This window comes from Clytia hemisphaerica, unplaced genomic scaffold (genome assembly GCF_902728285.1).
Source record: "Clytia hemisphaerica strain Z4C2 unplaced genomic scaffold, Clytia hemisphaerica genome assembly, whole genome shotgun sequence".
NCBI classification, from domain to species: Eukaryota; Metazoa; Cnidaria; class Hydrozoa; order Leptothecata; family Clytiidae; genus Clytia; species Clytia hemisphaerica.
In genome coordinates this window covers 728,718-742,364 of record NW_027103590.1, presented here as the reverse complement: position 1 = coordinate 742,364, position 13,647 = coordinate 728,718, and the positions used below count along the sequence as shown (strand labels likewise).

General features: G+C 35.5%; 1 protein-coding gene across 1 annotated transcript; it reads left to right on the top strand.

Annotated features, from left to right (window-relative positions):
* Positions 1 to 4,921: 4,921 nt before the first annotated feature.
* LOC136801538 (translationally-controlled tumor protein homolog) lies at positions 4,922 to 12,303 on the top strand. The gene is made up of 4 exons (XM_067058178.1): positions 4,922 to 5,061; positions 9,076 to 9,189; positions 11,262 to 11,665; positions 12,099 to 12,303. Exons 1-4 carry the CDS (start codon positions 5,034 to 5,036, stop codon positions 12,099 to 12,101), a joined length of 549 nt encoding a protein of 182 aa, XP_066914279.1. The 5' UTR covers positions 4,922 to 5,033; the 3' UTR covers positions 12,102 to 12,303.
* Positions 12,304 to 13,647: the final 1,344 nt, after the last annotated feature.

Here is a 13,647-nt window from a genome sequence, read left to right as displayed (position 1 = left end):
CCCAAGATGCCAAGATTTTGTTTGACAATGAGTGATAAATTAAAAAGAATAAGTGATAAAGTAAAAACGTTGGTGGCCTGTCTGACTAACCAACCATCTGAATTTTTATCACTTCACTATCAAGGCAAAAGAAAGGCTGTGTCCGCCTTTTAAAGGCTAAATAAAAGGCTTAAACAAATTTATTCTTATTAATTGGATTTGGAAAAATTATTTTATCTCAGAGGGAGAAGGTTCACCAATAAGTGGTAAAAGTTTGAAAAGGTGGTTGTGGTAAAAAACAATTTAAGAGACAAATTTTGATTTCTTAGGTGCCTTAGTTTGGTTTAGCCGCCAGACAGTCTAGACTTGAACTCCTATGAGGACTGATGAGGATCAAGATTATCTATATATGGGATTTTGAGTCTGGGCCGATTTTACTTTCGTTTTCAGTCGCTTCATTTTTTATTTCAAGTCAACATCTTAGCAACGAGGTGCTCGCCCATAGTTACGGGACGAGATGGAGTTTTTACAAGCTCTTATTTGATTTGATTGGTCGTTAACCAGTAATAAAACAATTTTATTACTTTTTCTAAAGAACGCGTCATTTTTATTACTTCAAATGACCAATTATTAAAGTATCTTATAAAAACTCCATCTCATCTGATAGTTACAGGGGTTTGCGCAAAAAACCAAACAAGGCGTATAATACCTTGTTCAAGTAAGAATTCAAAATTTCTATTGTTTGATACTTCCTATTTAGGAAGTACCCAAACTAGGAAAAAGGCCACTCTATCGTCTATACCATTGGAAAGAACACGAAAAACTGAATTCCCATGGTGATTTTTAGAAAATTCCACAGCCGGAATTGATCACAATCTTCAATTTTAAAAAACAACCTTAAAGTCAAGTCTACATTAAACGAAAATCGGCTTTTTTAAAAGATGTAGAAAGAGGTCGCAAAAATCAGTTTTATTGACAATTGAATCATGCTTTATGGTGAGCATTGTTATCAATAATGTTTTTGTGAGAAATATAGAAATACAGGGAAAAAATCTAATGAAAATCTGCAAAAACGGCGATTTCCGGCATTTTCAACCGAAAAAAAAGATTTCTTAAAAATCGAACTCAGCCATGTTTTGAGCATTGCCAATACGCATCTTTCTGCAAAAAATCAGAAAAAACTTTTGATGAAAATTTGAGAAAATGTAAAAAAACTGGTTTTTCCGGCATATTTCCAGCACTTTCGGCCGGAAAAAAATCGGGCTCCGTCACATTTTAGGTATTGTCATATTGCATCAGTGTGCAAAATTTCATAAAAAAATATATAGTACAGCTCGAGAAATTCAAGAAATACTGTCTTTCCGGCAAAAATAGGTTGTTCCGGCGATTTTTAAATAGCTCCAGCTTCAAAAATCGATTTTATTGAAAATTTAAACATGCTTGATGGTGGGCATTGCTATTAATAATGTTTTTGAATGAAAAAACAACCAATTATTGTAAGGAAAAAGTCTAATGAAAATCCAGAAAAACAGCGATTTCCGGCATATTTCCGGCATTTTCGGCCGGAAAAGAATTTTTCTCAAAAATCTGACTCTGCCATGTTTTGGGCATTGCTAATACGCATCTTTGTGCAAAAAATCTGAAAAAACTAATGATGAAATCTCGAGAAAATGCCAAAAATGCAGTCCTGAAATTACACGCGGGTTTAAATCATGATTTCAAAAGTTAGCTGAGGCCCGCCCGCCATCCTCGGGCTTTATGCGCAATCCAATAAAAGTTTTGGCCCGAGAATTCTCGTGCCATGTCGAGGGTCGTGTATTAGGCGGTCATCGAAAAAATGCTCTGTTCGCGTCGCAACGGATGTTAAAAATACATGCGGGCGGACGGGCGGTCAAAACATTCCCGGGTTTTTTTAATCATGCCAGTAAAACTCAGGGGCGGGTGGCAACGCGAGCAAAACAATTTTTTGATGGTCGTCAGAGCAATTGACGGATGTACCTTAAACAAGGTACATGTATATTAGATTTTATTCGCTTTAGTATGGTACTTAAGCGCTAAATCAAACTCATCGTACATAATTGTAATCGAACGAAATTGAAGATTAATCCAATGTAATTGACAATCAATCGAACCAATCGAACATAGTCAACAATCAATCGAACCAATCTAACCTTACTCGAACGCAATCGAATATTACCCAGGAATCGGCCGTTCGATTGAGATTTGATTACGTTCCACAATCAAATCGCAATTATTCGATCGCGTTCGATTACGTTCGATTGGTTCGATTGCGATTTTTGTTCGAAGTTGTTTGATTGACACCGTCTGGTTTAAATCATGATTTCAAAAGTTAGCCCGCTTGTGGCCCGCGTGAGGCCCGCTGGCAGCCCGAAAACTTGGGCCATCCTCGGGCCATCCTCGGGCTTTATGCGCATTCCAATAAAAGTTTTGGCCCGAGAATTCTCGGTCCATGTCGAGGGTCGTGCCTGAAGAGGCCCGAGAATTCTCAGGCCATGTCGAGGGTCGCTCGTCCTAATGCAATGAAAAATGAAACTTTTCTATGTTTCACTTTTTTGCATCAATACGTACACCGTTTAGGAGTGTCGACTGCGCACGCGTCAATCCAATTTTCCATTGTTTTGATTTTAGCGACCACAAAAAATTCACTCTCCTCCATAAAAAAACGGTAGGTAAACATCTGGTTCTCATAAGGAAACATAAGAAAAACTGTATGTAAAGAACTCCTTTTAATCATAACTTCTTTTCCTCTTGTTGAATTTTTGTGAAATTTTCAGGAGAGACTTATAAAATTATCATTGATATCATGTTCAAATATCTAAATAATTATCTTTAAAGGAGAGAAAGAAATTCACAATGTTTACATTCCTCTAACCTTTCACAGTACTAAAGTGCGCATTTTACATACCATTTTTACCGGCCTCTGCAATGGAGTACCGTGAAGATAGCGAGACTCCTAAGCGGTGTACGACCCTCGACATGGCCCGAGAATTCTCGGGCCAAAACTTTTATTGAAATTCGCGTAAAGCCCGAGTATGGCCCGAGCTGGCCCGAGAATTCGGGCCGTGTTCGGGCCACATGCGGGCCACGCACGGGCCACACTCGGGCCAATTTTTGAAAACATGATTTAAACAGGCGTGTAATTTCAGGACTGAATTATTTTAATATTTTCTTTGAGAAAAACTTGGTTTCTCTTAATTATATTAAAAATATGAATGCTGTAAATTCATATAAATATTAAATTGTCTTATTTGGTACCGTAGAGTCGTCTAATCTCGACATACGTCTTGCAATCTCGACATAGCTGTAGGCTGGTCTTCGAAATAAAAAATCAAACATAAACAAATACATACCAAAGTTATCAATCAATCACTAAAATGTACTCTCTCTATATATATCACGTCACAGATTGTTAATATAATATGAGAAATGTGAAGTGTTATTACTTATATTTGAAAAGAAAACTTTAACGATGTAGTAATCGCTAAAAACTAATTAGCATACTTTCAACGAAGATGTCCAAATCACAACAACACAACATTTTGCACGCGAGGAATTTTTTAGTAGACATTTTTACCGTGAACCGAAAATAATAAAAAGAACCCGGTTTCCTTTTGAATTTAATGTGACCGCCATACTGGCAATCACGGCGTGCGGCCTGTTAGCGCCTAGAGCGTGTGTTTTTAAATATAAGGAAGGGGAAACCAGGCTAAGCGCGCGAATTATTTTTATCACGTGACTTGAAGCGTAATAAAGCTGTAAAATTTTAATGATGGACACGAGAAAGTTACGAGGAAGTTTGCATGCGTTTCGTGTGTTGTGTAAAACTGCTTATAATTTGGCTGTTTTTTTAATTGAAAGGATTGCAATGTTTACTGAACTTCTAGTTTGATGGATGAACTTGTTCGATAAGAATGATACCAAGAATTTCATTCAAGGTTTGTTTTGATTATTTTACAGATCCGGTGTCGAGATTGCAAGACGTATGTCGAGATTAGACGACTCTACGGTATGAAAACATAGTTATAAATAAAATATACTTAGGGTGGAAATATTTGCTAGTAAACTGGTCCCGGTTTTAAACTGAAGCGTGTCCACGGGAAGCTTGTAAAGTTTTTTTGAGCGATAGAAACAAAACAGACAAATCTTATTTTGTACTATTTTGTTTGACTGGACATGCTGAATCAATTTAACATTTAACATGGCCCGAACATGGCCCGAATGACTCGGGTCATGTTCGGGCCAAAAGAATTGATAGGGTCTCTCGGCCCGAACATGGCCCGAAGAGGCCCGGGCCATGTCGAGGGTCGTAGCGGTGTATTCTTCAAAATGAAAATATTTAAGATTAGAAGCAGTTCCTCTTTTATTCAATGATTCAATGACACCCTTCTTTAGAGAGATAGAGGAATAATAGACCTTTTTTCAAAGAGGACATCCTGTTGAATAATTATGTAGTCCAGCCATAAAAACAATGATAGAGCCATGCATAATTACTGTATCATGCATATTGTGATAATTATGCATGGCTTTATCATTGTTTTTCTGCTGGACTACATAATTATTCAACAGGGTGGCCTCTTTGAAAAAAGGTCTATAATATGAAGTTTGAAAGGTACTATTAATAACAAACAAATTCATAAAATATATATTGGCGTTTTTACCACATATCTAGCTTTGCTTGCTGCGTCAGTCTTTGATACTGATTTCTTTTCCCTTTTCTGGCCTTTTGGCTTTTTTTAAACTTCCCACTTGCAGTAACAGCCAGCCCAACTCTTCATGTAATGCGGCTGGTTAGCTCTTCGGGCTGCTACTTCTAGTACGTCGCTCTAACTAATGCCTTCCGGCTCTGTAGAGCCAAAATCAAAATCAAAACAAAGATTTTCCTTGGAGTCCGAAGAACTGCCCACCCGTAGTGGTGAATCTTACCAATAGCCGGAACCTGTTAAAATCCCTTACAAGATTTCTGACCATTGACAAAAGGTTGGCTGACCCTGGCATAACAACTCCACTACAAATCCTACCAAATCTTTGGAATCATGAAGCTTTTTATTTGCAAAATCACAGGTATGTATTTTCAACCTTTCTTCATTCTCATGGGTCGAAAATTTTTCCATTTCAACCAAAATTTTGGCTGCTTTATTACAATCTAAAAGTGGGCTGTGATGGTTTGATATAATTTGGCATATTCTTTCCATGTTCCTGAGCAAAATTCCCAGATTCTTCCTTTCGTTTAAAGTCAAGATATGACTAATCTGATAAGAAAAGTTGAATAAAAAACATCGTTATATCTAGATGTTTCGGTGTTTCTATCACCATCACGATGATAGTCCTGTGTTGTTGATGTCGAAAATTGATTCATTCAACCAGACATCCCCGCTCGATAGGATCGATTATCGGAACAGCTCGATGACGGATCGATATGTGATCGATGGATTACTTAACAATCCGGATAGGAGATCGATAGGGCGGTCATCGAAAAAATGCTCTGTTCGCATCGCAATGGGTGTTAAAAATGCATGCGGGCGGACGGGCGGTTAAAAACATTCCCAGGTTTTTTTTAATCACGCCACTAACTCAGGGACGGGTGGTAACGCGAGCAAAACAATTTTTCAATAGTCGTCAGAGGAATTGAGAAAAAAGCTATACTTTAAAAGAACAAATTGCTTTTCCCAGATTTTTTTCCGCATCTCCGCACAGGAAAATCAGCGGAAAATTTCATGCGGGCGGGTGACACGAATAGAACAATTTTTCGATGACCGCCTAGATAGCGACTCCAGAAGTCATGCAACTTTCGTTGACGTCAAACCAAATGTTTCATTTTTCCGTGAACTTTGAACCCTTGGAACTTTTCTTCTATGTATGCTAAAGCGTTCCGGTTTTTACTAAATGAAAGCCCGTGATCTTAGCTTTCCAGCGGTATATAACACTGTGGACACAGGCTAGACGGCCAATTGGTAAAATGCCGAACGTTTTGCAACATTTTGAAAATTGTTTGCCGACGGGAGAAAATTTTTTTGCAACTATCGAAAAACAAATGTGTCTGGAAACGGAGGAAAATGTATTTGGAGGCTGAAACTTTGTATGTTTATCAGAAAAAGGGTGAGGAATTCAAAAATCACAATCGCTAATTCTAGTTCTTTCATTTTCATGTATAGTGACACTTACTTACAAAATTAATGACAAAATCATAAAATATGATGCCTAACAAGACAAAAGCACGAAAAATATTTATTATATATACAAAATGTGATGTGGATGGTGTGAATGGATAAAAAATGGCACCATACAGAAGCTTGCAAGGTCCCTAAGAGAGTGGTTTTAGAAAGTTGGAACTAATTAATTATTCAATTATTATTTTAATGTCTTAATGCTGCTTAATGACAATTTTTGACAAAAATATTAACAGAATCATAAAATCTGATGCAAGAAAAGACGAAAACACGAAAAATATTTATTATACAAAATGTGATGTGGATGGTGTGAATGGATTTAAAATGGCACCAATCAGAAGCTTGCAAGGTCCCTAAGAGAGTGGTTTTAGAAGGATGAAACTAATTAATCATTCAATTGTTATTTTAATGACTTAATGACAATTTTTGACAAAAATATTGACAGAATTACAAAATTTCATGTCTTACAAGAGAAAAACACCAAAAATATTTAGCATGCCGAATGTGATGATAACATGATGTAAGTTACATGTGAGTTTACCGTCGTCAACTTACCCGAAAATAGATGCGGCATGATTTCATTTAAATTCATTATTCATTATTTTCCCAACAGCACCTTATCCACCATTTCTGCTAACCATTCTCTCTCAAAATAAAAAATTTTGCTTCGCTTCAACCCTACGCATGTTTTGCGAACGAAAAATAAAGATCGATTGCTACAGTGGCGCTAGATTTGGCAAAAAACTAAAATGGCCGCCAGGGCGGTTAGGCAGATTGATGGGCGTGACGCCCGCTGTAGTTGTAGGATTGAGGGCGGTCACATTTTCTGTAAAAAATCTTCTTTGTTTACCCGTGTTTACTCTGGGAAAAAGGTCATGCGTAGAGGGAATCCTGCGTAGAGACGATTTTAACAACAATGGAGGTTGTAGTTGTAAAGAAATATAGAAATAATGAAATTTTGAGCAGTTCATCGAAATAATGAAATTTTCATGCGGGTGCTTTTTAGAGATGCGGGCGGCCGACGGTAAACTCACATGTGACTTTCATCGGCCATATGGCTGGATATAAAATTACACCAATCAGAAGCTCATGAGTTCCCTGAGAAAGTAGTTTTAGAGCGATGTGTTTTATTATATGTAACCATCATATAACATTACAAACATTACAATATGTAATATACCTGTTATACGTATAATATGGTTTTAAATATTTTCTGGTCTGCGTTATACACGGCGCAAACTGCGAAAGATCGATAAAAGCACATGGTTAAATTTTGATGTTCGAAATGGTTTTATATGGATGAAATTGCTTGAGAATTATGTTTTTGATAATTCTTTGTGTTTTCCAAACATTTTCCTCTGCAATGACATTGATTAGAGTCAACCTGTCATCACTGACCTGTGACCTGTGACCTGCGTTTTACACTAACCGTTTTTCCAAGCTATTTTCCTAACCTTTTTTTTGACATTTTTAGTCAAATTTTTGACACTAAAATTTGAATATCTTTACAACCACTTATCCTCTGGAGGCCTATGACCCCTCATTTTCTTTCTTTTTCAAAGCTCTACAATATAGGATAGATTTTGAAAAAAAAATTAAAACTTGAAAAATCTTCTGGAGTTGCTAGCCTAGAGGATCGATACTCAAGATTTTTTGAAGCTTATGATTAGTTATTGATTATTTATCAATCTTATCAACCCTATCGACTCCTACTCGATTTGCGAAATCGATTAACGATTGATGACGAATCGGTATACTCAATTGAAATACTAGCTCGATAATGTATCAACGAAGGATCGATACTCAACACTTTTTAATGGCTGAATCTTCCATCGATCTCCTATCCGGATCGTTAAGTTAATCCATCGATCACATATCCATCCATCATCGAGCCGTTTCGATGATCGATCCTATCGAGCGCGGACGTCTGGTTGAAGATAGACAGGCAGCTGATGACATCAAAAAAGTGAATAAGTGAAAATTCGAGGGACAAATATTGAGTATTTATTATGAAATCTTTATAGTTTAGAGAGTCAGAAAAATTTACTCGGCTTGTTTAAAAATCATTACTGGACGTGTCCGAGAATAATTTATTAATTGATGACAAGCAAAAGTGAGAAATTGATGTTGCAAAATTTCAAAGTTTCATATACCATTCGAAGCGTATTTTGATGTAGATTTCAAATTACATCAATCTTAATAAGTAAAAATTTGAATAAGAAAAGCTCTTCTATGACGTCATTTTTGAAAAAATGCTTCATTTTATAAGGTGAAAAAATGCTTCATTTTATAAGGAATTATGATCTCAATTTTCTCAAGTTAGGCTGAGAAATTGAATATATATACCCGTTTAATTGTCTTCTATATAGTTTTTTACGAGCTTTCGAATGGTGTAAATTGTTTTTCGATTTGATGACGTTGAAATTTGACATTTTTAGGGGGTGAGAGGGTCATGATTGACCAAAATCACATGTAAAATTTAAGTCATAACTTTTGAAATCTAAATTTTTACCTATTGAGATTGATTCTTTTAAATACCCTTCCTAAAAGGAAAATTATTTCATAAACGCCCCTTTTAATGAACGCCCCCTCTAGGCAAGCGGCGTTTATTAGAAACTTGTGTCTTTAATACTTCAATACCAGCGTTGATTGGGTTTGAAAAGGAAGATTTTAGTCATTTCTCGTAACCAGAGCAGTTTTCGATTCAATAATTCAATAAACGCCCCCTTCTTTTAAACGCCCCTCTTAAAATCGAAAAACGTAATACAGTACTTTTTTTCTCGATTATTTCTCCCTTCCCTTGGAAAGAATTCAGAAGAAATCCCTCTGAACAAAAGTACTTTTGAATGGTTCCACTGTGAATCCTTGATTCGATTCCTAATTGATGCCTAATCATTTCTATTTTTAGGTAAAGAAATCTTCACAGATGCAAGCAAATATGAATTAGTTGATGATGCCTACTACATTGTGAAAGGCAAAATTGAAGCTTCATCTAATGAAATTGATGAATCAGCCATTGGAGGTACATTTTGTTATTTAATTTTGAATGGGTGTCTGAACAGGGGCTCTTCCAGAACTTTTTTGTACATGGGAGTGGAGGATAGTGTCCAGTGTACAGTATATGGCCCCCAAAACGGAGACGGCCCCCAAAACGGAGGTTGTCATTAAAATGAGGATTCTGACTTGTAGATTTATTAGAATTGAACGATTTTTGTTTATTTAGAAAGAATGATGGTTATACTAAAAAGTGAGCATGTTTTTGATGGTTTGAGACAGATTCAAAATAACATATTTGCGTATGAAGGAGATATTTTAACACCAAAATTAGATAAAAATTGCATATAACTCACTCTAGCTCCTTTGATATTGAAAATAAGTTATGAAAATGGGGTATTGGAAACTTTCTACACCTAATGACGTGCAGAAAATGCAGATACATCTGTGACTTCAGAGGATGGGTAAAAGATATAGCATCTTAAAGGTCAACCAGTATTTTGGGAGCCTAGAATCAGCATTGATAAAACCGAAAATTCTAAATATGAGAAACAGCAAAATGTCTTGGAATTCCATTCCTATCAGGTTGAGTTAATAGCTTATAGCAAAAAATTAACATCATATATAAAAATTTTCGCTGAATCAGCAAAAATGGCAAATTCTGTCATTTTTCTGCAAAATATAGGAGAAAAATATCTTTAAAGCTTAATATTTTCAGTTTCAGTGAAGCTTTTCTTCTCAAATTTTCACAGCTTTTTCCATTCATGAATGCAACTATTTTCAAAAGACATTGATTTTCAAAAACTTGATTAAGACGTTGTTAAATCTAAATTGTCATTTTGAAAATTTCTAAATTTTCAGTTTGGACTTTGCAATATCGAACATCTTGAAATATTTCATAAAAATCTTAAATTTTACATCTATCAGGTTGTAAATTTAAGGGTAAACACAAATATGTTCATAGTTTTTCCTCCTATTACCACTGGGCTTAATAATTTGATTTTAACTATACCTCCGTTTTGGGGGCCCCAAACCTGCATTTTGACAACCAGGGGTATACTGTAAAAAATTTATCAAACAAATTTATGCCCAAAACCCTCTAAATCACATTTCAAAACTACGGTCAAAATTTTGTATTGATATCTTAAAGATATCTCGAGAAATCGCTAAAATTGCAAACCTCTGTTTTGGGGGCCATTAGAAAAAAGCTACCTATCTTTAAGCGATTGAATAATATTGTTGAAATTGAAAATTTTGAAAAAGAACTGTCGGGAAATAAAATAGAGATGTTAAAGTTTTGCATGCAAGAAAAATTCTTGTAAAACCTCTTTTCCCCTAGCTTTGAGAGAAATTTTAAATTTGATCGCCGTTGTGGGGGCCACATACTGTAGTGAAAAATATACAAAATTTGCCTTGTCCCGGGGTGATAAACTGGTTCTGTTTTTGGGTAATTTGGCTCTGTTTGAGAGTAATTTTAAATGTCAAGGGGGTCAAAAGTCATGTCCGGGGGTAAATTTCCAAAAATTGTTATATCCTCTACCCACATTCATGATCCATGTATAAAACTTCAAATTTGGTCAGTTCGTTCCAATATTAAGAGGTTTTTAGTTTCGCCGGAAAGGCTTGTGATGACGTCATCATAAAACTTTCAACCCTCATAACTTTTAATAGGAAGATTAAGATAAGGCATGCTTTATACCTCAATTTTCATCAGCATTTCATGCTTTTTCCGCTGCAACCATCAGATTTTGAATATTTTCAAAAGAAATTGTTTGCCCAGCCACCTGATGACGTCATCTGGCAGGTGGCCAGGTGACAAAATTTGGTATTACTGAAGGTTACTGTTTAAAATTAAGTTTTAGACCCTTTAAGGATCATCTGTGCCAAATTTCACGATTTTATCACCATCTGAAGTATTCTTACGTTTTTATGTGCTATCAGACCTCGCTATACATTTTGTGTCACACATGGTACATTTTTAATAAGAAAATATCTCATTTATTTTTCCAGATTCGAAATAGTCTTGTTTCACCAATATGCCAATTATATTAGTGAGTATCTACCTCATCAAACACAATCCTATCTCATTTTCCCTGTTAGGAAACAAATCTGCTGAGGGTGGAGATGAGGAAGCTGCTGAAGTCCATGTTGCAATTGTTTCAAGCCTTGTCAACTCATGCAAACTAGAAGAGAATGTCCCAATTGCTTCCAAGAAAGATTTCAAAGGCAAATTTTCTGCCTATTGTAAAAAGATTACTGGCTTTGTAAAAGAGGAATCTCCAGACCGCCTTGATCACGTTAAATCGGCAATGCAAAAGAAGGCTATGGAAATAATCGGTGACTTCGGTACTTATCAATGGTATGCTGCTGAAGACGACGGTTTTGATTGCGACGGAGCACCTATCCCACATAAAACTATCAATTCTGATAGTAAGAAAGGTGATCAAGTAGGCGATGTTTGCGAAATTATTGTGTGGAAGGATGGTGTCCGTGAAGAAAAATGTGTAAGTTTGACATTTCCTTTGAGTAAATTCTTCGAATACAGTCGAAATAATCTGCTTAATTTTCATGGCGGGTTTCATTAGGATTTATTACCTTAAGGGAAGCAATTTTGGCGGAATTAATTTTAGCATTTTTGGGTGTCTGACCCGAACATTAATTCCGCAAAAATTAGTTCCGTTTAGGTAATCTCCTGCCGTTTGCTCAAAATGTATTTTTGAACTCAAGATAAAACAACTTTCTCCCTCTCCTGCTTCCTGCGTGCACAAAAAAATTTGAGTGTTCCTTTATTAATTCTGCAAAATTTTAAAAATGGGCTGGGCTAACTAGGGCTACGTTATTTTCAGAATTAATTTTCTTCGATGCAAGTGATTTCTCTCACGCCTTTCGAACTTTAAACTCCATGATATCGACTTATTTTGATTTCCTTTTTTTCAGTAAATCATTAATCAATCAATGGGGAGAGGCTGGGTCAATGTTAACCAACCATCGGACGGGTCGATCGAATTTCATCTAAAAAAGATGATGTACTCAAAAGTCTTTATTGATTGAGAGGAAACTACTATTTAGGAATTGCCATATTGTACATTACTTGAATTGAATACATTCAACGAACTAATAAAATAATCTTTTCTACAATTAATTCCGTTGTCAGTTTTAATTATTACAACTAGTCATAGCTTTCACTATCCTAAATGCCCCCACTGAAAGGTCATGCCATGCACTTTTAAAGCTTTTAATGCTTTAAAGATTGAAGCATAAAAACAATCAGGAATAATTAATTGGTTTTTGTTAATTATTGATTGGTTGATTGATTGATTGAGGCAATTGCTTGAAAAAATAATCATATTCCATTAACAAAATACTTGAAGAATTCATGCAGCTTGATAATTTGATTAAATTTAAGGAAAAGCTGGAAAAGCTTTTCAAAAACATAATTCAAATATTATGGTATCATTATCTTACTGAATTTCATATCTCCTTGTTTGTTTATTTTCTCCTAGTTTCTTTCTTACAACAATATATGTCATGATCATTCACAATAGACCTTTTCCGATAATGCCGTAGACATCTTAGATTGTAGGCAAAATATATAGCGGTGAATAAATCAACAAGGGAACCAATCAGAAATAGCTTGTTTTTTTTTTCATTGGCTGCTATATTTCAACAATTCTCTACTGCTACTTTGCCTAATAAACAATAGTCAAGAGGATACTGTGTATTTTAAAATTTATGAAAAAGTTCTGCGCCATCTTAAATAGGGTGAAATAGAAACCAATCCTAGTTAAGGCCTGGGCTCCAATTGCCTACGCTGTGATTGCACTTCTCAAGCAAAATCTTCTATGTTGTTGGTCAAAACAAAAATAAAGGAATGCCATTGTGGTCCATTCAGACGTACAGTCGAGAAAAGTTGAAATGCGCCTAAATTGTTTTTCAAATGCATAGCATAGAACTTTTTCATGATGCAATCTTTTCTCCAAGCTGAAAGGATTGAAGCCATTAAGATGTTCGCAGCACAGACAATGAAGAGACGTGCCTTCAGGAAGCTAGACTTTTTGAGTTAATAGCTATATATACTTTCACTTTATAATGTTTCTATATGACTGTCTGTGTGCCTAGTCTAACCACCGTTAAATGCCTTCAGGAAGGTCCCTCCTAACTTGGAAAGCCAAAACTGGGGGTTGGTGTAATTTAAGATGCACGATCTAACGATTTACGATGCACGATTCGCGATCCGTGCATGAAAATGAAATGTGTTAATTCATGCGTAATTATGCTAATCATGATAAAATATTTAGGCAATTTACAAACTTTCAGTCGCTGAAACTCAATTATTTTTAAAAACATCATTTATGTAAAATTATACAAATTATATTTAAAGAAGCTTTCAGTGCGTTTTCCTGATTATGCCATAATCCCTTTCTCTTTTCAATTTCAATTCAGTCATAGATTAAAAGAAAGTGAAAGCCACGTGTATTCACCTTCT